General features: G+C 49.0%; 1 protein-coding gene across 1 annotated transcript in view; it reads left to right on the forward strand.

Annotated features, from left to right (window-relative positions):
• The first annotated feature begins 12,443 nt into the window (after window positions 1-12,443).
• Window positions 12,444-27,068, forward strand: part of LOC147700485 (NXPE family member 2-like) — a 194,110-nt gene continuing 179,485 nt past the window's right edge. Inside the window, exons 1-2 of the mRNA XM_086928426.1 lie at window positions 12,444-12,499; window positions 17,932-18,645. Of these exons, the coding sequence (XP_086784552.1) occupies window positions 12,444-12,499; window positions 17,932-18,645 (770 nt within the window). The remainder of the gene's footprint in view (window positions 12,500-17,931; window positions 18,646-27,068) is intronic.

The raw sequence follows: 27,068 nt of genomic DNA on the forward strand, positions 1-27,068 counted from the left end.
GGATGGCTAGGTAAGCCGCCAGGAGGCTCACTGGGCAAAATTTGGGCGAGCCTAGGCTTTGTAACCAAAACTCTGTCCCCCTTCCCTGATGATCAGTTTTGGATTGACAGAGGGTGATCTTTAGAGCATCACCTATAACAAACACATCCTGCAGAAACATAGCTACACCTGACGTGTCATTCTTTGATTTGGCCACCAGCTCGGAGATCCTGAAAGCGCCAAAGAAAGCTAAACTGAAAGCTGATGCGAACAAAGCCGTCTCGTAAACAGAGGAAGTAACTTGAGGCAAACACAAGATCATTCTTTGGAGTGTTATGAAATCAATGGGCGATCTATTGTCGGGCACTTTGGGTTCACCTCTGGCCCTCCCCTTTAAAGCTGCCCTGATAACAAAAGTCCTGGTAGGGTCAGCCTGCCCCTTCAACTTGGCATTGTGGCTAATGGCTGCTAGGTGGCCTGATATCCATGAATGGCTCTTTTTGTTATCTTTGGCCCACAGGATGAAGGCCTGGACTTTCATCTCTGCTGCTACCCCAGAGTCCTCCCACGACCCCACAGTGGCACAATTTTTTTTCACACATGCTTTGTATCTTTTGTTAGTGTTCAGTGCTTACAACATCTCCCCCAGGGCCCTCATTCTGTTCACCACTTAAAAAGGTACCAGAGGTGTGCTGGGAAGGGGGTGGCTTCCTCTCTCGCTCTTGGCCAAGCCTCTCTGAACCGTTACCACTGAAAACGAGAGAGAGCGTCAGCTGCGATGTTCTTGGTACCCTGAATGTGTCGCGCCCTGCATTCAACATTATTGTAAAGGCAAGTTTGCAGCAGGCATAAAACTAGGGGGCAACTTGCAGAGTGAGAGTTGATGGCCTGTACTACTGCTAAGTTGTCTGACCACAGCAGGACCCTTTTGGCTGACAGGGTAGCAGGCCATAAGTGAAAGGCCACTACGATGGGGAAGAGCTTGAGAACAGTGATCTTTGCTGTCACCTTTTTCTTTATCCAAGCTTTGGGCCATTTCTCAGCGCACCATTCCCTGTCTAAGATGGCACCAAAACCGTGCCTGCCTGAGGAGTCTGTGTAAAGGGCAAGGTCAGGGCTGCCAGCCCATGGAGCCCTCCAGATCACTGCCCCGTTGAAGTTGCGCAGAAACTCAGACCACATGGCCAAATCGTGTTGAATACCCTTGCTCAGCTTCACCATGTGGTGCTTTTTGAATATATTTGCAGTAGTCCTAGCGAGTCTTCTGGCAAAGACCCTCCCTGCCGGGATGATTCTGGCAGCGAAATTGAGGAGACCTAAGATGCCCTGGATGCACCCCAGGGAAGCCTTGTCCAGCCCTACCAGCGCCTGAATCTTGCTAGTCAGGTCGCGCACCTTCTCCTCAGGTAATCTGGACTCCCCTGCAATCGTGTCGATCTCTATTCCCAGGAAAGTCAGAATTTGCGCTGGCCCCACTGTCTTACCAGGAACCAGGGGTACCCCCAGGTGGTCTGTGAGAAGAACAATGTCTGCCAGTGCCTGAGAGCAGAGCTGCGTCCCGTCGCTCCCGATGAACAAAAAGTCATCCAAGTAATGAGTCACCCCCTCTACACCGTATGTGTCTTGGAGTGCCCATTGAAGGAAACAACTGAAAGCTTCAAAGTACGCACAGGACACAGCGCAACCCATGGGCATGCATTTATCATAGTAGAACTTGCTGTCTAGCTTGAAACCTAGCAGTTGATAGCTGCTCGGGTGGACTGGCAATAACCTGAAAGCTGATTCAATGTCTGCTTTGGCTAACCAGGCCCCTCTGCCCGCCCTCCTGACCAGATCCAATGCCTCGTCCAGCGTGCAATATGACACCGAGCATGCTCCCTCCTCTAGTCCATCATTGACTGAAGTCCCTTTAGGGTAGGAAAGGTGATGGAAAGAGTCTAAAGGCTCCTGGTTCCTTTTTGGGAACAACCCTCAGGGGAGATACAACAAAATTCTCAAGTGGTGGGTGCAGGAAAGGACCGCCTATTCTGCCCAGAGTTCTCTCTTTTTCCACCTTCACTCTAACCACTTCTCACTGATCCTTGGCAGATCTTAGATTGTCAGCATCCTCTGCCCCCAGAGCACCTGTAAAAGGGATCTTAAAACCTTCGTGGAGGGATAGCGCCTAAGCAATGGAGTGATGTTTTCAAGGATCAAGGGGGACACTCCTAGTGGCTCTTGCAGGTGCAAAATAGGTGGCGGAGAGGGTGAAACTGAAGAAAGAGAGCGCCCTGAATACTCGCTTAACTGCAACGGGAGAGAGCATGAAAGCGTGTAAGGAGTAGCCAGAAAGGGAGACATGCTGCCTATCACCAAATTACAGTCCCCCTTTACTTGCTGGCTGGGAGCTCGCTTGGAGTGGCATGAAGCAGATGTTGCGGGGTGGGGTCCCCCACAAGTTTTACAGGCATGTACGAATTTGCATGTCTTACCCCATGAGCAAGACCCATTGATGAAGAGACAGCAAGCGCCCTGGGTGGATCGCTTTAAGCCACCTCTGTAACCACCCCCTCTGCGGCCTCCACGAAAGGCATGTGTACCCTTACCCCGAAACTGGGAGGACCCCCCTGTAGAAGACTGCCCACCGGGAAGACTACCTGTTGCTCCAACCGAGAGCATGTGCTCCATCCAGAGCTGGACCTCTTTTTGATCCCAGTTCATCTCTGGGCATTGAGACATTTTCCTTCTGAATTCCCTGTCGTAATTGATCCATCCATTTCCACCACATTTCAAGGCCTCCTTGTGAATAATCCTAGAATATTGTACCAGGCCTGGGCCCTGTTCAGGGAATCTTTCCATGGTGACTGACGCTAAAATGGAGAAGGCTTCTAACCAATTCGAAATATTCTTTTCAGGTCATGGCTGCTACTTAACCTTTTTGTCATCTTCCTTTGCCCCAAACTTTCTAGCGTCGATGCCTTCCTCACCCAACATGAGGAGGGTAAAGATATCTATAAACTCCCTTTTCCAAATACCTTCTTTGGCAGCTTGTGGTACCTGCCAAGCCAAGGGGCAACGCCCGGAGAGATCGCAGGAACAGGGGAAGGCAAGGGAACGGGCAATGGGCTGGCAGCAGGAGGCACCCCTGCGGAAGCGTTGGTAGTGGCCGAGGGCGTGTTGGGAACCAAGGTAGTGAGCGGGGGCGGAGCGGCGGGTGAAATCCCCAAAGGCGCCGCACTCTGCGCCCCAGTCGCAATAGCCACTGATGTGGTCGCCGCCTGCACAGTAACCCCTTGCTTAGACGGTTGAACAGATGACTACACAGTGGAGGCTGCCGGAGCAGGAATCACGCTAACAACGATACTTCCCCTAGCTTGGAGCGAGCTAGCAGCAGTAAACACCCCTTGGAATCGCCCCATAAAATTGTTCATGGTGTCCATCATTTTAGCCAGATGGTCTCTTGTTGCAAAATTACCTTGGGCAGCCTGGTTGTCTTTAGAGAGGACCTGGGGCGGCGGAGTAGCAATTACCCCCTGCGTCGGGAGCTCACGGGGGGTCGCCACCGATTTGCTTCGTGTCTGCGGCAGTGTTTCCTGGGGGAAATCCCTGACAGTGGGCTTTCTGATCCTTTTGGGCCTGGAGGAAGCGGCATCGGCACTGTTCTTGGTGTCAGACGTTGGAGAATCACCCGGGAAACCCAAATCGTCTGGCTCTGGAGTGTGCATCAAACTCTGTGCGCAAGCAAGGCCTTTAAGCTTTGCCATCTCCAAAAAGTCTGCCCACTGAGCGTCCTGGGATGTGCCCGGCAACGAGTCCTCCACCTGGGTGTTTTCTTGGAAGAGGGGGGGGGACCTTGGCTGTCCATTCTCACTTCTGTTCACCCACACGGGATCTGGGGATAAAAATAGGATCAGCCACAGCACACATATGAAGAAAAGTACCCTGTCCGTCTTGTGTTAACAACTGGTGCGTGTCCCCGACCCTTCCATACTCGCATCACAGCGTGGCGAAAAAGGCGTAAATGGAAATTGCGCTCAAAGGACGAGGAAACTCACTTTGTCCGTTGCACCGACTGCTTCGCTTTGACTCCTGAAAGATAAAGGAAAGTGTCAAAACGTTCTTTTCATTACTTCCATACTTTTATTCTGCTTTGGTCATTAATATTCAGGCGTCGTGAATTCCCAGCCCAGCTTTTCCTCCAGCCGGTCCTCCGCAGCCATACAAGTACACACTTCCTGCAAGTACACACATGTTAGGCCCATTTATTACATTTAAGTCCTGCAAGCAGTGTCCACCACTATTAATTGTACCCTTGAAAAGGAGAAACCCAAACTGGCTGCATGCACCAACAAACACCTACCTCTGAAGAACGAAGCTCACCTCTGCGCTCTGACCTTGTTCCTCAGATGGAAATTCGAGCGTGCGCCCCCCTGCCACACACACGCAAAGTGTGCAGCCGTGGACCAGGAAAAGGCCCTTAACACTGTCCCCGCACAGCCGCGTGCGAGCTGCCCGCTGTTCCTCAACCTCAGGCCACTGCCCCCCCCCCCCGCTGCATCTAAGTCGATCCCCGCCCCAAATCGGGACTGCTCCGCACAAGACACTACAAAAAACATGTCCTAGGGGAAGGGGGCAAGACGGACAGCTGCCGCTTGTGCAAATAGAGCCGGCCCTGCTCGAAACTCTTCAAAGGTAGGCAACCCCTAGCCCCGTAAAATTACATAAGGAGAGGGGGCAAACCCGGGCGTGCGAGGGTAAAATGACGACTCATGGACAGCAGGAGGTCCAAAAAAGAAAAACTGGCATCCAGAAAAAATGACTTGTCATTATACATACTAAAGCCACGACCCGGTGACATGTCCATGGGATTGTTAGGGGTCTTGAACCCCCGTCAGAGCATACCAAGGCAATCGTAACTAGAGTGCTGAACCAAGAGTCGTGGACGACTTAGCTGTATAAGGCGGCACAAAACCGGCACATTACAATGAATTGGCCGGCACTGAAAATCAGGAGCAAAACCATCCCGCTAGGAGGCGCAAAAGAGAAATACTGACATTAAGAAAATTACGACTAGACAGTATACATAATAAAGCCATGCCCCGTCGACCACGTCCACGGAGTTGTTGGGGGTCTCGAATCCCAGTCAGTGAAACCAATGCAATCGTAACTAGAGCACTAAGCCAAGAGCCGCGCACGACTTAGCTGAAAAAGGCGGCACGAATCAGGAAAATTACACTGAATTGGCCGGCACTGAAAGAAGTAAAACCAACTCGCTCCGCTCCCGGTAAAATGAAAAGTTTGTCAGAAAAGTAGTGCGAACTGGACCCGAACCAACGTGATGAATGTCCTATAAAATGAGCACCCGTTAGAAAAAGGAAGGACACATAGTAACGTCCCAAAACGCGTGGAGAAGTGTGGCTCAGGGGTTAGAGGCGGCAGACCCGGAAGCTGAGATGGGCCCTGGACCAGGGTTCAATGCCCCGCCTCGGCGGGTCTTGGGCTCAAAAATTCCACGGACTCGATAATTCTCGCTCCGGTGCCTTCTCGACTCACGGGTTCACACTCTGCGACTCTGGGCAATAGCTTGCTTAATCTCCACAACGGCCCCTCGCGGCGGGATGCCTGGCTTTCACCTTGTGGATACCCTGCCGGGGTTATCTCACAGGGGAATACCAGGACGGGTTCTCTAAGCAAGCGCCGGGAAACCCTTTGTGGGTAGCTGTGCGCTATATATGCTCAAATACATACATTTACAAATACAAGGTGGACTCAAGTGATAATGAAACATACTGAAATGAGAAAACCCCCCGACGAGTCTTAGCATGCGCACGGTACCGATCAACACAGTGAAGGCAAGATGGCCGGACCCTGGCGCCCAAGCCTCCGAAGGCATGAAGTTGCTCGGGTCGCCAAGATGGCCGCTGCCTGACGCCCTTGCCCACGAGAGCAGTGACCAAAAGCTGCCCTGGTCGCTAAAATGGCCGCAACCTTGCGCCCATGCCTACCTAAGCAGCGACCCAACACTACCCTGGTCGCCAGAATGGCCTCTACCTTGCGCCAACTGCGTGGTCATAGTGTGGATACACCAATAATCCATGCCGCAAGAGACACTGCAAGCGCTATAAAAGACTCCCCTCAGACGGTCCTACCGCGCGTCTTAGGGCAATGCTGGGGGACCGGAATAGCACCAAGGGGGAACCGCACAACCTGTCCGCAAACGGCTACTAAGATTTATAACGGACATCGATCACCTGTACCCCTACGTGTCCCGCCAGATGCGCCGCCCACACTCCAGGCAAACACAACCCCCCGTAGCAGACCCGGGCCGTAAGATAGGAAAATTGAGGACATGCCCCACAAACATCGGCCCTATCCTGAAATAAAGACAATCCATATGCACAACAGGAAAAGCAGGGCCAATTGATGCCCCAGCCAAGCATCACTGTGGCCAGTGCCCCAAAAGAAGCTGTAGGAGAGAGCCACCCGCCGTGCCCAGACCACCCCAATCGCACGCAAAGCACAGGCACAAAAAATTAACAATAGTACGCTCCAGCATCAGCAGCCCGTCGCTAAGCAGGCCGCCCAGCCCAGCTCGACCCCCATAATGGGGGGAGCGGGCACGATGTGGGTAAAGCGCTCACCTTGTTTCTTGCAATTTCAGGGCACGACCCAACATCGAGGGAAGAAGGACGACAAAGAGATCGCCTAGAGGGAGGAGGAAACCTAAATATCCCAAAACCCGCCCCCCCCACACCGGAAGTGACGGGCCTGCACCTGGCTGCTAGCCACTGGGACCCAAAAGGCTGGTGCGCTTGCCATCTTGTGGCACTACGGTGTCCGCCCTCTTATGAGGGTCCCCTGCGGGGACGAGTCGGTCGGCCTGCAGTGCTTGCTGCCCCCCTCCACAAGCCCCAACCTGCCTCGGCAGGTTGGTGTCCGGGCCGAGGCACAGCATCCCTGCCCATACGTGTTGAGGACGCATGCCTCCCGGGGAAGCTCGGAGTGAGTTCGGAGTGAACAATCCCTGCCCCCTCATGGTGGTGGGGGGAAATTCCTTGTACATGAAAGAAAATTGCACAAGATTTGCACCACCAATTGGGAACATGCTGGGTGGGCTCCCCACCGCAACCCGCACCTCACTCCCCCGCCGTGCAACCAGTGCGGGAAGGGTGGAGCAAGCAATCTGCCTTGGGACCTCCGTGACTCCGATATCATTGGGGATAGTGGAAATCAGTTAACAACTTGGACGGACTACTGCGCCGGAACCTGAGGCCTCTGGTCGGGCCCGACCGGTAAACCTCACTGCCTCCCGCACCTGGGTATTTATTCCCAGGTGGACTCGAACCTGCAGTTTGGCAGCATCAGTGTCACCCGAATCTGAGATGGAGTAGAGAACTCCAGGAAAGCTATGCTTTAAGCTGGTCCAGACTATTACGGCCCGCTGAAATCAAAGTTGTAAAAAACTTGTGGCTGGTCATTATGCCTTCGAGTCGCAATTTATTTCTATTAACCCCGGGGCTCGAACCCTGGTTGCCCCTGTACGTACAAGGTGCCTCAGCATGCTGTGCTATACCATTGTGTCGTAATAGGCTCTAACAATAAAGGTCATACGAACACTGTGTTAATAATGAAACCTCCCAGCGCTCGGCTTCTTTAGGAAATAATCTGCTGCCATGGTCAAAGCCTTACTATAAAGATCTGCAGCACATCCAGGACCAAGGGATATGCATCGCGCGGCCTAAAGGCACTGCCCGCCCCGCGATCATTGAAACATGCTGCAACACTCAGCTGTGGGGCCCTCAGTGGGCTGCCCCATAGTGCTCACTCAAATGTGCCTGGTGAATGCCCACAGCGGGATCCGCATGAACACCGCGTGACTGCTAGGGATCCACAACAAACACATTGTGGCTGGTGCCAGCAACAGCTCAATGCAACACATGCCACACATGCAGCCTCCACACGGTCTACGCACTGTAACTGGCAATGAAGGGCAGAAGCTGCGAGGCCAGGACCGGACTCCCACTGCAATGCCCGCGTCCCGCAACTTATCTACGGAGTGAAACACTTCCTACCCATAACCTGGAAACGTGCTTTCTTTCCAACGGGGGCAGTGCCATTCATAGCAACCACAGCGGATGCGTCTGGGATGCCGACTAGCCCCCTACCGAATTTGACCGGCAACTCGCTCAGCCACCTACCTGCATGCAAGCAAGAACCACGCACCTCGCGGACCATAGGGATGGTGCTAGAGGAGCCCTAGACTCTCCCCTCACTCAAACACCAACAGCGTGTGGTGTGCCTTTACACCCCTAGGCAGCCATGCTACCCCAACCCCCTCCCGGAGCCAGTGAAAGCATACCTGTGCATGCACCGCGCGGGTGCGCCGGGAGCATGCCACCGCAAGAGCCCGGTCAAGGAGGACCCAGATGGGTGGGGGGAAAAGCAAGGAGGAGAAACTTCTGGGGCTGTGTGGTCCAGGTGTGTGGAGGCGTTGCAAACTAGTCTCGCTAAAGGGGCCTGGGAAGCCAACTGCAACACGCTGCAAAGGTGGGCGACACCGGCCCAATCCCAATGAGACTCACTATGTATCTCTGCCTCGGGGTGGCCTGCGTGATGGTCACAGATGCACATCCCTCACATGCTTGTGTGGGACGGGTGGCATTCCCCCAAAACATCCGCCACTCGCGTTTGGCGGCCCCTTCCATTCCAAAATGACTGCAACCGGGCCAATGTACTCTTTAGACTCGTAGCGCCACAGATGCTCAGAGCACTGTGCCACTGCCAACCAGTGCCACAGTGCAAGTGCCCCCGATGTAAATTGCTGTATTTATTGAATTCCATGATTGGCTTATTTGGTTTAATGTCAGACCCTAGTACAGTGCACCAGGAGTGCCAGGGCATGTAAATCCAAATGCTGCTGGTGGGCTTGCAGCACTGGTTGTGCCACCCACAGAAGCGGCCTGGTAAAATGTGTCTAAGGTCTGCCATTGCAGAACCTGCGTGCAGTCTGGTATTGTCATGCTGACTGGGCAAGTGTACCCACTTGCCAGTCCCTAAACCTTCCCTTGACTTCATATTAGTCACCTCTATGGTAGGCCCAAGGGCATGGTGCATTGTAAGTATAAGGAAGGACAATCCCTGATGTGTGTAGCATGTCCTAATAGTGAATTACAGGCATTTTTGTTTTTCACTATTGCAAGGCTGCCTGTTTTCCATAGGCCAGAATGGGCTGTGGAATTATTACATTCTATAATCCTAACAGAATCAGGGAACATGGTAGAAATTCGAGTTTAGTATGCCTGAACTCAGAATAATAAAATACATCTTTTAGTAAAGTTTATTTTAATATTCTGTGTTTGCAAATACCACTTTTAGAAAGTAGGTATTTGCTTGCCTAACCATTTCAGTCCGCCTCTGGTAGGATGTGTATTTGCATTCTGGTTTCTTTGAGTGACAGGGCTGGGAAATTCCAGAGGGCAGGGCTAGGTAGCCTGGTGGTGAGTAGAGAGAATTACATCCAGATGGGTGGGAGGAGTGCACCTGGGCTCTGAATAGGACTGTGCCTCTCCACCACAATGCTGGTTCCACCTCCTGTGGAGTGTCTGATGTCTCTAGCCTGCTCCCTGAATGAAAATTCAGACTCATGTCAACAAAGTGCTCAAGAACTGGTTTTGGCTGGGCACAGGCCCCTCTACCCCAGAGGAACCAAGGATTTAGGGGTATAAGTATTGGGACCCTGCTCCCACGAAATTAGATCCAGACTTGCCAAGAAGAAACCTCCACCTGATGAGAAGGAACTGGGAAAGCTGAAGGAGAAATACTGTCCCTGACCTGGCGGATTGGCCTGCAGAGGTTGCCTTGCTGTAAGGGAGAGGAGAAAGATTCAAAGCCTTTATTTTTAACTTGTGCCAAAGATCTCCAAGGCCTTGTGAGCTTGCCCCCTGATCGAAGTCCCAGAACCAGTGGACTTCACCCTCCTTGAAGAGAGCTGTTGGAAAAGTTTTTTTCCCTGTAGCGCCGAGGCAGGGAGCTGTGTGCGCCTCGTAGGATCAACTCGTACTCTGGGAAGCCCCGTTCCAAGCCGTCCGCCTCAAACAACGCGACTCTGTGCCCCCAGCGAGCCTTAGCTCGCACCATGACAAGTGGACCCAACACCGCATCCCGCTTCGCCCTTTCGAGCCGCACTGTTCAACGCACACCCTGCTGCTGAGGGCAAACTGCAACCGCGTCGAAAGGCTGGGGTACGCTTCGCGCGTCCGCATCGTACTGCCCGCCTCGCACCGCGCTTAAAGGTTGAAAGGCACTATCTCTCAAGGTACGGCTCGTACGCTGCAACATAAATCGATCGCACCGCACCCTGCACCGTCCCTTCAAATAACGCAACTTTGAGTTCGACGAACCCGCACCAAGGACTTCTACGAGCCGTAGCTCGCACCGTGATAGGAGGACATCGCTGCATACAACGCTTTCGTTTTCATCGCCCCGACCGTGCCGGACCCTTTAAACCAAGGTACTGTAAACGACTCGCACTGCATTTGTGTACGCATCGGACAGGAGCGTCCACTGTGCCTATTTGGCTCTTTTGGGCATTTTCATTACTGGGAGAGCTGGACTGAGAGTGCGAAGCACACAGAACTATAAATTACACATTTTTAACAAGAACTCTTGATTACTGATAGCATTGTGGATAATTTTTGCCGTTATTTGGTCTTGTGCTAAGTCTTATATAAAAGCTAACTATTTTTGATATACAACTAGTGTGGTGTCCATTTGTGGTGTTGTCACTAAGTTACTGTATGTGGTCACAAATGCTTACCCTACAGCGTCTCTGAAATAAGCCTTGACTGCTCGCGCCAAGCTACCTAGAGGGTAAGCAGGGGTTATTTTGAGAGGGTAATACTCTTGTCCTGACTAGAGGAGAGGGTCCCTGCTTGGCACAAGTACCAACCTGTGCCAACCAGAGATTCCCAAATGTAACAAGCTCCATGTGCCACTTCAGCGGTGACCACTCCTACCAGCAGGAGAGGATCAGTGGACCCATAGGCATAGACTCTGGCGGTAGTGTGGGTCAGGACTGGTGAAACGGGTAACATGAGCATCATGGAATGGGCCATTATATTGATAGACGCTCCCGTGTCATTCAAGGCTTGCACCTGGGGCCATCCACCAGCACGCTACACTTTAGGATGTGTTTCCGCAGGTACCCTCCTGGTTGTCAGGCATGGATGACGTGAACAGCTCCCTCCACATCATCGTTGTCCATGTCTCCTTCCTCGGCTGGACTGTCATTGGCTGTTAATCAGCTTCAGTCGACGATTCATTCCTGAGTTGCAGAGCAGCAGAATTTCACAAAGTGATTCAATTTATTACAATTTGAACATATTTTCCCATATGCAGAACACGGACCCTTTTGAGGATATGGTCCACCACATCCATAGCAGGTTCTGAAGATGTTTTGATTCCTCTGTTTCCTCCTGTCTGGGGTGTTGGCAGTAACAGCCTTTACTGGCTTCACGGTCACCACTTGTTGAAGCGCCGCCTCCATATGGGCTGTCCGTACTTTCGAGAATTCTTTCGATCTGCCCATGGTCAGCATGCCGGCCATTGACATGCCAGAGATTTGCCGGATATTTTCACGCAGCTTGGTAGACAAACAACCTTGTATGAATTGGGCTCAGATTTCATCAGCTGCATCAGGCAATGTGCAGGTGCTAGCTAAGTTTCTCAGTCGTGCATAAAATGCATCAACAGGTTCTTCTGGTAGCTGCCTGGCTTGTCGCAGCAGAAACCGCTTATAATCGGGGTTCGCTGGTGGTTGTAAATAAGCTGTATGCGCTTCTTTCAACTTGGTATAGGTGTGTGTTGGGCCTGCCTCAACCTCCGATTTCCCCAACTTGTGGATAGCTGGTCCCCCTAAGTGTAACAGCATCGGATGCCTTCTATTGTCATCCAGGTCAATGGCCGCAAAGTAAGTCTCTAGGCGCTCCAACCAGCGCTTCCACTTAGCTGCCTGGGCTGATTGAGGGACATCCAGTAGAAATGGTTCCACAGGGGGAATGGCAGACATAGCCCCTGTGCTTGGGGGTCACAGTTAGTGGGTGTACGAGGTCCTGGCTGCTGTGAGCTTGTACTGTCCCATGACCACCTTAGTTGAGTATGGGGGTATGCTGACATACGTGTACTCCTCCCCACTTGTTGCCATGATTCACTTGCCTGGTAAATGCTGTCCGAGTCCTGCACACTCTTGCTGGCTGATGGGCTGTGTGGTGTATTTTCACTCCTCTTTGAAAAGGAAACACCCGCTGTCCTGGACACTGGCAGCGTCGCATGTGTGAGTGTCTTGGCTCAGCTGCCTCCCTACACACCACCTCTGCCGACAGCTGCAGGACCTCACCGCCGCGGCCGGGTGCTGCACCAGGAGCGCAGGCCCTGCAGGAGACAATAGCCGCACCTCAGGGATGGAGCTTCCCCTGCCACACCGCAACATGCAGCTCCAGACCGGCCGGGCTCACCAGGACCTTGAAGGCCACGGCACCCAGAGGTAAGGGGTCCCACCCGGAGTCGGTCGCGGGGTCCACCCCTCGTCCCCACTTGTTCTATTCACCGCCGCAGATGGTGCACACACGGATACAGTACTGTGGTACTTCGTAACTGCTCGACAACACCTCAAGCCTCTTTATTTAACTCTCCACGTGCCTCACGCCAAGAGAGGGGGGGGGGTTACACAAACGCCCCTCAGGCGGGTGAACGCATTATTATACCATGCAGGGACCACAGAACAAGGGGACCTGAGAAGAGAAAACACAATAATTGTGCTGGAAATCAGGGCAAAGTGGACCAACTCTATGGTAATGGTGGCCAAATCAACACAAGATGTTGCCAGGCACAGTGCTATGTCTGTAGGGGTGTTAAGTATGATCTGCCTGGAGTAACTCTGGGAACATATATCAACAAGAAGGGGAACCGCGAGTGGACGATCTTTTAACGGGGTCCAGTGTACAAGTCCAGGAAACTAGTAGCACAAGAGGGGTACAAAGTTCCCCGATGGGAAATATAAGACACAAGAGTGCGTGCAGCATAGAGGAAGGTAAAGGGGAAAAGGGCATTTCCCTTTTTGGAACTAAAACCCTCACACACCTAGCAAGCTAGATGTCATGCTTCATCATATGGGTTCTGCTCCTCGTCAGACTGGCGCTGCAATGTCTGACGGGCACCCGTAAAGGGGCTCTTTATGGGAGATCTTTTGTTCCGGCCATATGGTGCATGCGGATGAGAGGGCGAGTGAAAGTGTAGTCGTGAAGTAGTGGTGAATTAAAAAAGGTGGGTCAGTCCACAGGGAACTTTATTAGAGTGGCTGACACTCTTGGTTGAAAAGGGTGGGAGGGGAGATATGTACTGGAAAAGTTAACAGCAGGACATCTACGGCCCTCTGGTCAGGTCAACATGTTTCTTGCCGTCATGGCAATTCTTCAGGACCTAAGTGCTCAGTACTACACAGTGAAAAAGAATGTAAATTACAACCTTATTGCAGGAGGACAATAAGTTGGCTGGCCAGCAGGTCCTGCTGTAGCAATGCGACCTAAGGGAAAATATATACAATGTGGAAAAATGATCAATACTATGTTCCATTGCTTCCTGGGTCACATGAATTCTACACTGAAAAGGCACACTGATGGAAATAAAACCAAAAACTATAAACAAATTATGTTAATAGTGACAGGAATCCCCCAGGCGTGGGTATAGCTATGTTAAGAAGGCGAAGACGCCTGAACCAATGAAGAAATGGAGGGACGGAGAGACAGACAGATAGGAGCTTACCCTAAGTGAATCCCTAAGGCGCCTCGCAGTCTGCTCCCGTGGGACCTGCACCAATGTGTCAGATACCTAAAGGGAGGAAAAAACAAGCAGCAGATGCGCTGCCTTAGAACCAACTCACACGGAGGCGTTGAGGTGAGTTGATCGCTATGAGCTCATAGATGGTTACTGTGGGAGATAACCGTCTCAAGAATAGCCCCTTAACACACCTGCGAGGTGAGCATAATTGTCAAGAGGTCAAAGCAGGGTCCCATGAGGCCGTACAATACCCATAGGAGTATCGCGGACACTAAGCTCGCCCTACCCATGTCAAACACCTCCACCAGAGGTGAACAGTATAGCGAGCATCAGGTCAGGGTCGAGCCCGTGTGCGGACCGCAACCAGCAGGCATGGCAACAATGCCCATACAAACACCGCTCCTTGAACTCAAGGACATACGTCCTCCACAGCATTGGCGAATCAGAGCTATCTCGATGGTACAAGCGCTCCCAGCCCGAAACGTCACCAACAAGGTACCGGGCTCAAAACTCTCCGAGCCTCGCAACGCACTTACCTAATACGTGTGCGGTCACAACCGTCACAACCTAACCCCACGAGCCTGGTCAAGGCATCAGAGCGACTGGTAGCGTCCACGGGGAATGCCCGTGGTATTAGTAGTAACCGCATTTCCGCATGGTCACGCTCGCGGCGGGTGGGGCTGCAGCAGGACGAGACAGCGCATGCGCTAGGCACTTGCTACGAGTAGAAACCCAACCGAGTTCAACCTCAGTATACTGCGGCGAGTTGCAGCGGCCATATTGGGAGAACTCGCAGTTTATCGGGTTAACGATACCCGTGTCAGTCTGTCTTGAGAATGTTAACAAAAGTAAACCAGTGAACCCCAGGTTTTACACGCATGGTTAATTGTATCCACAGAGACACAAGATGGTAAGGTGACATGCCAGCAGCCCGATAATATCTGTGGGTCATATGGGAACGAATGAGAGGGTCGTGAATCAAGACCCCTTGCATTAGGCGACAGAGGAGGAGACCGCATGTATACTTGTGGATCGTCTCAAGTAATGTGGCCAAAGGTAGCCGAAAGGTAACGCCTCACTACGGAGTGACGCCACCACACACTACCCCCCCCGTGCCAAGTCATACTGTGTAGGCAAGGAAGTGATGTCAGTATTTTGGAGGATGAGGAGTTGATACAGGCGCTGGGACTGGCATAGGCTCAGTAATCCATATGAGCTCAAGTCAATCCTAATGATACACAGCCGTGTACCAGGTGTTGGGAGCAAGTTATCTGGACAAGTCATACACCTATACAACTAGGGGTGTGGAGCCATACGTGAATGGTCATTGGGGTTGTTTGTGGGTAAGCAGATAGTGTGTTGGTTGTCTGGCAACCTGCGGGACAGAGCTAGCGTGCCAGCGACACCCATGGCACAGAACCATTTAGACCTATTGTGTCAGGTTTTAACCGGTGGACCCATCTTTGTTCAATTCGAAAGAGGGCCTGCTGTGTAATATTGGGATGGGACTCTAGAACCAGCCAACGGACACTGTCTGCATGATGCCCTGTTCTGTGTAGTGTTTGTACAGTCTGGTATGTGTCTTTGAGCATCTGATATTGCTTTTATGCTCCATGATTCTTAGTTTAACTTGTCTCATGGTCATCCCGATATAATACTTATTGCAGGGACAGGTCAGCATATAAATGCATCTTTTGCTTTTGCAATTGGTATGCCTCTGGAGTGGCCACATGAACGTGTCAGTGAGACTAATCTCTTTGCACTGATGAGTTTGTGGGCATACAGCACACGCCCCACATGGAAAATGACCCCTCACTGGGGTGAGGTCCCATAAAGTACTCTGGCTGCTGGTGTTTTGTTTCTTGGGACATGTATGGATCAGAGCATCCTTCAAATTGGATGTCCGTTTGAATGCAAAGCGGGGGATATCCAAACCACCTGCGTTAATGATATTCCAATGTTTGTTTATACTGCTTTTAATGTAAGCCGAGTTTTTAGTGAAACTAGTGACGCAGGTTATCAGTTCTTCTTACTCTTTAGAGCGAGTTTCCAGTAGTGCTTCTCTGGGGTTATTTAAGGCTCGTTTACACGAGTTGTGGATGAGCCTGGTTGGGTACCATCTGTCCTGTAACTTGTGTTGTAGAAGGCTTGCTTCTTGCCTAAAATCAGCTTTGTTAGTGCAGTTTCTGAGAACCCTGAGGAACTGTCCAAATGGGATATTGTCCCTCAGGGCTTTAGGGTGATAGCTGTCGTATAGCAAGACTATTCCTGTCAGTGTCCTTGCGGTAGAGTGTTGTGCTAAGCCCAGTCGGGATCAGACTAATGCTCAAGTCTAGGAAGGAGATAGCCGTATCAGAGATGGTGCCAGTAAATTTAAGGAATGGATTCTGCTGATTAATCCAGGTGCAAAAGGCCTCGCAAGTCACGCGGTCTCCTTTCCATAGTACGAGGATATCGTCTATGGACCTGTGCCAGAGTGTTATGTTGTCGCTAAAGGGGTTGTGTGTGGCCCTGATGACACTTTCTTCAAACGTGGCCATGTAAATGCAGGCCAAGCTAGGGGCGAAGGTAGAACCCATAGAGGTCCCCCGAATCTGATGGTATAGTTGTGTTCAATACTGGAAGAAATTCTCAGTGAAGGCTAAGTTTGCACAGGCCATTATAAAGGGGATTGGTGTTGGTGAAGTCCACTCTTCCTGCCGCAGAGTCGTTTCAACGGCTTCCAGGGTGGCCTGTTGCGGGATGTTAGTATACAATGCTTCAACTTCTAGTGTAAGGAGGAGGTCAACACCCTCCCTCCCCTTGATGTTATCAAAAGACGGAGCACATCCCTAGTATCTTGTAGAAAAGATGGTATATTTCTAACCACTGGTTGAAGGAAAGAGTCGCAGAATTTTGAGAGTGGCTCAAGTAGTGAGCCAATTCCTAAGACAATTGGCCTCCCTGGGACCGGTGTCTGTCCCTTGCGGATCTTGGGGAGGGTGGAAAAATATGGTATCACCGGGTCAGTAGTCAGCAAGAATGCTGCTTCATTCTCGGTGATCCATTCGTTGGTCTCACCCTCCATAAGTAGGATGGTGATAGCAGTAGTTAGTCTTTTGGTGGGGTCTGCAGCCAAAGGTCTGTAATGGGTGGTATTTGCTAACTGGCGTTTGCACTCTGTGTCATTTAACCAAGGGAGTCAGCCACTCTAATAAAATTCCCTGTGGACTGACCCTCCTTTTTTAATTCACCACTACTTCACGACTACACTTTCACTCGCCCTCTCACCCGCATGCACCATATGGCCGGAACAAAAGATCTCCGATAAAGAGCCCCTTTACTGGTGCCCGTCAGACATTGCAGGGCCAGTCTGACGAGGAGCAGAACCCATATGATGAAGCATGACATCTAGCTTGCTAGGTGTGTGAGAGTTTTAGTTCCAAAAAGGGAAATGCCCTTTTCCCTTTTACCTTCCTCTATGCTGCATGCAATCTTGTCTCTTATATTTCCCATCGGGGAACTTTGTACCCCTCTTGTGCTACTAACTCTGGGAACATCCAACCCCGGGGAGTCAGCCCTCTAGTTGTTCCTACTTGCTCCTGTCCCATTCTCCATGGTCTCAGACCTTGGCCGTCAGTGTAGCTTCTTCAGGGCATCTGGACGTGAGGTTTTGTCTGGCCTGCTCTGTTCTTATGCAAGGCACTGCTTATTCAATTCCCTGCTGACCCGCAGGTCTCACAGGTATGGTCGTGGGTTCGGGAGATCTTTTATGAAGTCTGAGTCTGTTTATCTGTGGCTGTCTGATGTGTGCTCCCCATGTAAGTCCACACAGCGACTGCGTGCTCCTCCTCAGGATGACATGTTGTGTGTTCTCTCCTCCCATGTAAGTCCACACAGAGACTGTATGCACCTCCACATTATAACATGTTTTGCTGCCAATGTGACCTAGTGTTTGCACACAACACTGCACAGGTTTCAGGCAGCCATTGTCCAATTGTACTTTTCTAATGTGGGCCCCTGTGGTTGCTTCAATTCCCGCCCAGTTGCTGATGACAGTTAATTCCCTGATTGGTAATATGTGTGGCTGCTCTTTCTTCTCTGATCCATGCTGCAATGTCTCTTTAATTGGTGCTTTCTGTCTCAGTCTTTCCTCTTCAGGTACTTTGGAGAAGCCCCCTCGTGCCAAGGATCACAGGCGGAGAAGGATCGCCTCCTGTCCAGGAAGGGATTCCGCCCCACACAGACTGACCTTCAGATCAGGAGGTTCATGAGAGAGGTGGACTTGATGGTACCCAACATCACCTTCACGCACAAAGACAACACCACCTGCGCAGGGAAGAGCCGGGCCTTCATCCTGGAGCCCAGAGCCAAATACTGCATCGGCGAGCAGGTGACGGTCCAGCTGGACATGTATGACTACCTGGGCCACAGGAAGACCCATGGGGGGGATGCTTTACGGGCACGGATATACTCTCCTGATGTGAGGGCGGCCGCCTCTGGGACAGTCCAAGATTTCCACAATGGAACATACCATGTGCATTTCACGCTCTTCTGGGAGGCACAGGTCAAGATCTCACTGCTCCTCATTCACCCGAGTGAGGGCGTCTCGGCGCTGTGGAGGGCGCGGAATAAGGGCTATATATCCATCGACCACAAAGGGAAGTTTACAAGTGCAACCCAGGAGGTCATCACACAATGTGGGTTTGAGCTGCCCAGCACGGAGGAGGTGTGTGAGTACCTGGATGAGAGGGACGAAGAGGCCTTCTACTGTGCCAAACCCGCCGGGCTACCCTGCGGATCCCTCACGGAGCTTTCAGGAGAGCGTACGGAGCTCACCTACCTCAGCCACCTGGAGATGCAGCTCTTCCACAGGTACCTGCCTCATTACTGCACATACATGCCTTGTGGGTTGAAACATGTGGCTGCCTAAAAAAGTTCACTCTTACTTAGCTATAAACTGAACCATGTCTTCGCTCTCCCAAAAAGATTAGGACATTTTGCTAACGTAATTTGCTCAGGATCACACAGTTCGCGATGTAAAGAAGCTAGGATTCTAATGCAGGTTTTGTGATGCTGATAGACTGCAAGCGATTTGACAATTAGCTACTTGACTTCCTGGCAACAGGCACATCCTAAGGATTTTTGTAGCCCTGGGCCAGGCATATTTTGTGCCCCCCCTGTTCGGAACAACTTTGGATTTATTATCCGATTTCAGCTCTTACAAGGCCTCTGTGGCCATGCCACTGACAGTGTACAGGCGCACCCATCCAAATTCTGAGGGGCGGATTTACAAGAAACTGACACATCTGTAGAGATGCATCAGTTTCCCTGCACCTGCGTACAAAACCCTTGCACCACCATGAATGCAATGTATTTACAATACAGCTTACCATGGCGCAAGGATTGACAGATGCGTCAGAAATGCTGACGCATCTGGTGGTGCAAAAGTCACGCATCGCTGAAGTTGTGTTGCAATCACGACACAACTCCAGCAATGCTTGTTGAGGCCTCTACTTATTGTGCTGCGACACTCCTTACACCTGCTCCAAGCAGGCGTAAGGTTTTGACGTAGTGACGTCCTAGAAGTGGCGCAGAGATATCTTGTAGATTTCACTGTGTCAGTCCTACGATGCTTTCCTGCATGGGAACGCCCACCCTGCGTACATTATACCTGACGTAGGTATAATGTGGCCCAGGGCTTTACAATGGGTACACATCTCCTTAGATGCGTCACGAGGTAAATGGGCTACAAAGTGGTGCATTGTTTACGCTGCCGCTGCCTCACAAAAAGTGATGCAATGGTGGTGCAAAAGTGACGCAAGGGGCTTGTAAATCTGCCCCTGAATGTATTCACATCGAAAATATCTGGGAGAGTGATGTTTTCAATATTGTTTGTAACACTGCACAGCGCACTAACATTACTGCAATTAATCTTTTCATTTCTTAAATGCTAAGTCCTGTTTTGATGTAAAAAAATACTGTTTCATGGATGTTGCATGAAAACAGTAATTAAAACAATCTATTTAAGAATTATTCAAGTTGATCAGGGCGAGACTCTCTGCAGGACAGAGGTGGCTCCATCAGGGCCCCCATAAAAGGCTGGGGCCCTGGGCCAACCCACTCTGCCCATGCCTTAACCCCTTAGCTGCGGCGGCTATTCCGCCGCAGTGCTAAGGGGGAGGGGGGCCGCGTGGCGCTCCTGTGCTCGTGACGGAACCGCTCCGTCACGAGCCTCGGGTGGGCTATGCTTGTGACGGAACGGTTCCGTCACGGCCCCGCCCGCCTAATAGAACCTTCAGCGCAGGTGTGGAATTCGCGCCGGGGCCATGACGGAACCGTTCTGTCAACAGCACAGCCCACCCGAGGCTCGTGACGGAACGGTTCCGTCACGAGCACACAAGGGGTTAAAGGGGCTCTGCCTGCCAGTGGTTTGCGCCATCACGGGTTTGATTCTGTGACACGTGAACACATGTGTGAGGTGTCTGGCGCCAAGTAGCAATAATAACATACAATGGCGGCTCAGGTATGGCAACATAACCTTCCTCTCAAAAATGTAAAAAGAATGATATACATTACAGGACTGACGTCAGCAGGACAGGCTGTGCAAGGAGCACACCACTTGTGTGGAAGTGTGGGAAGTGGTCGCACCTGACCTTTGGCTGGCCATTGAACACGGATTTTATATTTCCCATCATGGGAGCAGTGGTTTGCCAAGCTCCCTGCAGGCTCTGGTAGAACGCCTTCTAGGCCCTGGGGACTCTGTCTCCATGGCACTCACCCTTTGATTGTTTGGGTAGCTTGCAGTGGCATCAGGATGCCAGAGAAGTCCTAGGTACCCAGGGCTTATTTACAAACCTTTGCTCCTTCGGCGTCCATGTTCTTTTTATGACTGTCCAGCGCCACAAAGTACAGATCCATCTCAACACGTCATGCAAAGCCACAGTGCATTGCTTTTCATGGCCTCATTGATATGGTGTAGATAGGTCGGTGCGTTGCACAAAGCAGCACACATAGAGGTTACAAAACTGCATTTAAAGATAGTTTCCTCCCAATGCAGACACCCCTGCACTAAGGTGCAAGGGTGACTGCTTTGGCGCTAGGCAGCTGAAGTTAGCGCCAATGCAGGGGTAAACGCAGGGGTGCACCACATTCTTGTGAATATGGCGCATCCTTGCATTTTCAGAATGGAGAAGTGTGGCCTTCGCAGTCTTTGCTGGCTCCACGCTGTAGTGAAGACGTACATGATATGAAATTGAAGATAAAGATTTATTCCAATTGAAGACCAGATGAGGACCAGAGCAGCCTTCCAGGAGCAAGTTCAGAAAGTTACTGTCTCCCGTGAACCGACCACAACTGTCACGTAAGTACAAACACTTAAACCAATACATTCTGTGCTGCACAAGCACAACCATTCTTTGCATTCCTGCCATTCCTCGTGAGGACTCATGTGGGATCCTCACGAGGAAGACAAAGGAAAGAAACACTACACTACACACGCTTCTCCATTTCGCTGTAAATATGCCCTACAAAGGCCACGGTTATGATTAGAACTTCTTTACTTTTACTCCAGCTGAAAAGTACAAAAATAGGATATCACCCAACATGGATGAAACAAAAAGATACAAAATATCAGGTTAGCGTTCTAGTAGCTGTATTACCTCATTAACATTCCACCAATGAGCAGGTTACAACCTGTATAATTCTCTCTGCAGAGCAGCAAATTTTGTCTTCATTGCAAACCAGAAAGAAATATCCCAACTGAATATGTACGAAATAAGATAACATAGAATTAATGATTTGGCGCCCTTATTTATGAGGGCTTGCATCGCTTCTTTGTGACGCTGCGGCAGCATAAACAATGCACCACAGTGACACTGGGCTGTTTACATGGGACTCGTCCCATTTGTAAAAACACATAGCTGGAGTTGCATCAGTTTACCGACACTCTCCGGCAATGCGTCAATACTGCGCCACCAGATAAGTCAGGATTCCTGGCGTATTTTCTTCTTGTTTAATTTTTATTTGTTCTTCTTTTCTTCAATCCAAAACAGTCACTTCAAAGGTTGATCATGTATATTATTTTACAGCATTACAGCCTACGCGTTTCGTCCTCACAGGGACATCATCAGGGCTGTAAAAAGTGAAAGAAAGAAAAGGAAACTATAACTAACTGTTATTCATGAACAAAAAATCCACTTTTATTTCTACCTTGCTTGCTGGAAAGGTTTCTAATACATAAATCATTCCCCAATAGTTTTCCAGCCGCTAACTATTAACACTCTATAACCATTATCAGAGTGAGCCTGCCTATTTGACATTCTACTCAACAGATAAATAAATCAATTGAAACATATGACAGAACTCTATGTACATACATTCAACAACAAAAAATACATTATATGCCTGTTCCTTGCATTGTTGCCATGTGCAAAAGAGAATGAATTAATTCTCAAGTATGGCCAGTGTGGCTGTGACCCCCATCTGGAATGTTAAAAAATAATTAAAAATGCTCACCTCAAATTAAGTGAGAATTTGTTTATCATGAAACTCTTCCTTAAAAATTAAGTGATTGATACCGGATGCGACTGTAGGGGTCTCCAGTAACGATAGCTTTTAAATATCTCGTGTCAAAAAATCTGAATGAAGAGAACACAAAACGAGATTCTATTTTATAATAGGGTAGGTTAGTTTTAATTATTGACAAAAGTTAAGTTTCCAATTCAGGAGAGATGACATTATAACACTCTCTGATGCCAAAAGTAACTTAAACAGTTACTTAAACCACCTAGTAACAAGGAATTCCAATGCATCCAAGTTTACCCAAGGGCCCCAAAAGAACTAATATACATAAATCCTACCAGTCAAAATTCTTTCCACGATGTCCATCCCTTGCTTTGGTAATGTCCAATATGTGATTAATCTTTCTAAAAGCAAAAAGACAAGGATTCCCATTTGTGAAAACCATACACCGTCTATAGCACCTAGCCCTAGAGCGTAAAGAAAATCTCTAGCGATAACCTACCTCCGTCTGTAAATATCGGGTTTCACTCGCATCCGTACTCCATGACGACCCGCCTGGTAAAGAGTCGACAATGGATGGACTGTGAACAGCGTTATTTAAATCATTCTGGAACCAATGGGCGTATAGCTAATTTCGCGCCAAAGCGCAGCAAGATCATTGCTCAAGGTTCCCTATAACGTCTGCATGTTGGGTTACCTATTAGCGAGGAAGAAAAAACTTGTTCCGCTATGTCTGCAACAGAAATCCATGCAGTGTTTCCGGTTTAGTCTTTATCCAATGCAGCCTGATTATATAGTACATAGCTGGTCTGTCCATTTTGTTCTCTCCAAGGTCCGCATATTAGGTTACGTCCTTAAGCCTTGGAGAACGGTCCCGCCGTACATAGGGCGGAAATCCAGGTAGTATTTCCGGTGTTTGGTATTGTACACCAATCTACATTAGGCGTTGCGTTTGGATAGCAACTGGTGGTTCAGTCTGACATAAAACGGAAGTTAGAAATAGTATCCGGTTTCTAGCGCACTCGTAATGATTGGCTCTAACCAAGTTGCATGTTGGCCAATCCATAACTAAAAATGTTTCTTTAGCAATATTAAAAGTAAAGCATGTAATACACTTTGCTTTAGGAATCAATTTGTTACTAGTTTTAAAAAACTAAACTTAAAAATCGACTTTAACCTGTTTTATTGCATGCTCGTATATTCTTTATAAAGACCAGCAATCAGTGATTGATATGAATCGCAAGTCTGAACGAAAATCACTATTATTTGCACGGACACAAAGTAGTGCTTACGTTAGGTGTCCTAGATTTCCATCACTAGAAGCATCCCAAATGGGGGGTAGCCCAACTGGCTTACAAACCTTAATACAAATGTACCCAACCACCTATTTAGTACGTTCAACCATATATCAAATATACAATATCAAAGTGACAAAGTCGCTTTTAGTGTTGAAGTTAATATTTAAGGAATAGAAATATTGAAATTCAAGAATTGAAGTAAAAGCGAGTATCCTTTAGTAAGTTTTTCATCTTTAAACAGTGTATGAACCGTATATATCTTATTATATATTCATCTGTTATTCACTGAAACATCCTAATTATTAATATGTTGCCCATCTCATCTCTAAACCCATTGGAGTTGGATACATGTTTTCTTCAAATTTACATTTACCAATGTTGCATTGTAAAGAGATGGCCCTTTTACCACATTTCATAAGAAAAGAAGTGGGGGTCATCTTATAACTGATAAGTGCATTTATTAAAGACTGCTTGATAGTCCTATAGAAAGTAAAGCATTTCTGAATCGCTGTTTAACCCTTCTTTCAAGCTTCTGCAGCGACTAATCCATCTCACTTCCTCTTTCCTGATACTTAAGGAGCATAGAAGGGCGATTCTAAATGAAGATGTTAAATCACCAATCTTTGTTCATATAAAATAATGTCATGAGGGACAAAAAGATTTCAGGTTCCATGGTCTCCAAAAAATTGAACCCAGTGCAAGAGGGGGAGACTGGGAATTAAGTATCAGGAAAGAGGAAGTGAGATGGATTAGTCGCTGCAGAAGCGTGAAAGAAGGGTTAAACAGTGATTCAGAAATGCATTACTTTCTATAGGACTATCAAGCAGTCTTTAATAAATGCACTTATCAGTTATAAGATGACCCCCACTTCTTTTCTTATGAATTGTGGTAAAAGGGCGATCTCTTTACAATGCAACATTGGTAAATGAAAATTTGAAGAAAACATGTATCCAACTCCAATGGGTTTAGAGACGAGATGGGCAACATATTAATAATTAGGATGTTTCAGTGAATAACAGATGAATATATAATAAGATATATACGGTTCATACACTGTTTAAAGATGAAAAACTTAATAAAGGATACTCGCTTTTACTTCAATTCTTGAATTTCAATAATTCTATTCCTTAAATATTAACTTCAACACTAAAAGAGACTTTGTCACTTTGATATTGTGTATTTTATATATGGTTGAACGTACTAAATAGGTGGTTGGGTACATTTGTATTAAGGTTTGTAAACCAGTTGGGCTACCCCCCATTTGGGATGCTTCTAGTGATGGGAATCTAGGACACCTAACGTAAGCACACTGCAATTGCAATACATAGGACAGTCAGTAGTTTCCAACCCCAAGCCGAGACTAAAGCCCAAAACCATCCAGTAAAAGACCAAGTGCCATTCTTTGTGTGAATGTCTGTAGCTATCTTATGCAGTTTAAAAATTCCATCATACACTGAGGGCGAATTATCAGGGATAAACACACAACTACTACCGATAATTTTACATGCTCCTCCTCGATCTGCTAGCATCACATCTAGAACCATCCTGTTTTGGAGCACTACAATTCTAGCAACTTGCAGTTCTTCAGTAATATTTCCTAGTGTTATAGCAGTCTGATTAGTGACAGCTTCTACAACTCTAGTTAACCGTCTCACTTTCCTGCTATTCAGTGCAGTGCCCAACAAAGAGAACAGACGCAAATTAAAATCAACATATTGCTGTAGACTAGTGTCTGTCTGGTCTACTTCATCAGAGCTTATAGTCCTCTTGCTTCGATTTAATAAAACATTTTTGTACAGTTTAAAATCTCGATGATATAATGCAGGTGCTAAGAAAACAGGGGGTAACAAGAAAGATACATAACCTACACCTTACCACCCAACTGGTAGTCAATAGTATCCATTACTGCCACATACTAGATATGTGTTATTCAAAGCTAAAAAAGAACTATTATTCATTCCATCTATTTTTAATACAGTAATACAATCACTGACTCCAACTGGGATATGTCCAATGCTTTGTACACATAAGTCTGCTTTAGTCTCTGTAACAGTAATCACAAATTGTTCACTTTTGGCAAAGTCTCTTGTGTGGGTGAAAACATATGGCGTAGAGAAATTGTCCGGTCGGTATTCCTCTCATTCCCATATAGTTCCATTGGCTTAAGGATAACCATCTTTGTCCTGGTAAAACTCTTTATTCAAACGAAAAAGAAGTCCACCTACTGCAGGTTTCCTAGTTGAGAACAATAAGGTGTACCAGGCTCGACAAGAGCCATTGTGCGAGAAAGGAAGTGGAATAAAAGGCGTTCCTCCTTTCTTTTGATGCACTGGAATCATTCCACATACCCAACAGTTAGTGATGTTCGTATAGTTATGGATGTGGTGCAGCATCTGAACAAAAGTGTTAATGAGATCAGACTGACGGTGTTTCTGCTCATTTTTTTTTGCAAAACAATTTTTATTGCAGCATCAAAGTTATACAGCTTACACATACCTCTGCCCGGTTCCGCACATCGCCCACCCCCTATAAGTACTCCATCATCACACAGCCGTTCAGCCCACATCCCGGAGGCAGGGCGGCAAAAGTCAATGATCTGGGATGGCGCTAGGCGATAAAATAATAATGTGAACAATGCTTTTTTAAAACCTACCCCCCCAACCCCAAACCAATAACACGCCCGACTAGTAAGCATCGAGGAATAATGACTCGGGTCAGCGCCTCCCTTCCACCCAAGGAGACTGGACCGATTCGGCCCACCTACCTGTTGTAACCCATGTCCCACGCACACTGTAATCATCCTCAAGCCTCCCTCGGGGCCCCCCCCAAACCTCCCATCCCCCACCATGAAGTATCACTGGTGTGTGCCGACTGCCGGAATGTAATCTGTTATGCAGGAGCCAAGGGAACAACACTCAGGCACCCGAGCGCCAACTAGGAATGCACCATCTGCTTCATTCCTCCTCGTCTCCCTCCTGCGACATGTAGTCCACCAACGCTTGCACCAGACACTCCCATGCCCATGCTACCTCCAAACCCCTCTCATCCGCGTCGCGCGTTACTTGCCGAAGCCGGATCATACTTTCACTGTTGGCCCATTTACTCAATTCCATCGCCCATCGCCTACTAGACGGGCCCTCCGTCGACTTCCAGCGCCACGTCAGCTCTCTCTGAGCCAGAATTAACCCCAGATCGATAAATTTGCTGGTAACCTTCGTCTTCTTCGTGTGAGGAAACCATAGCAGCAGGCAGGTTCCCTTGTCAAAGGTCACCTGCCTCTCTGTCACTTCGTTCAGGAGCACACTCACGTCTGTGCAGTAGGATCCCAGTCTTGGGCAGTCCCAAAACATGTGGTCCAATTCTGTCCCCGGAAGAAAACACCTGGGGCAAGCCGCCCTCGTGACTCGGAAATGCCTCTGTATCCTACCCGGGGTTAGATAGGCCCTATGGACCCCAAAGAAATGCACTTGCTGGAAG

Source organism: Lissotriton vulgaris, chromosome 7 (genome assembly GCF_964263255.1).
Source record: "Lissotriton vulgaris chromosome 7, aLisVul1.2, whole genome shotgun sequence".
Lineage (NCBI taxonomy): Eukaryota > Metazoa > Chordata > Amphibia > Caudata > Salamandridae > Lissotriton > Lissotriton vulgaris.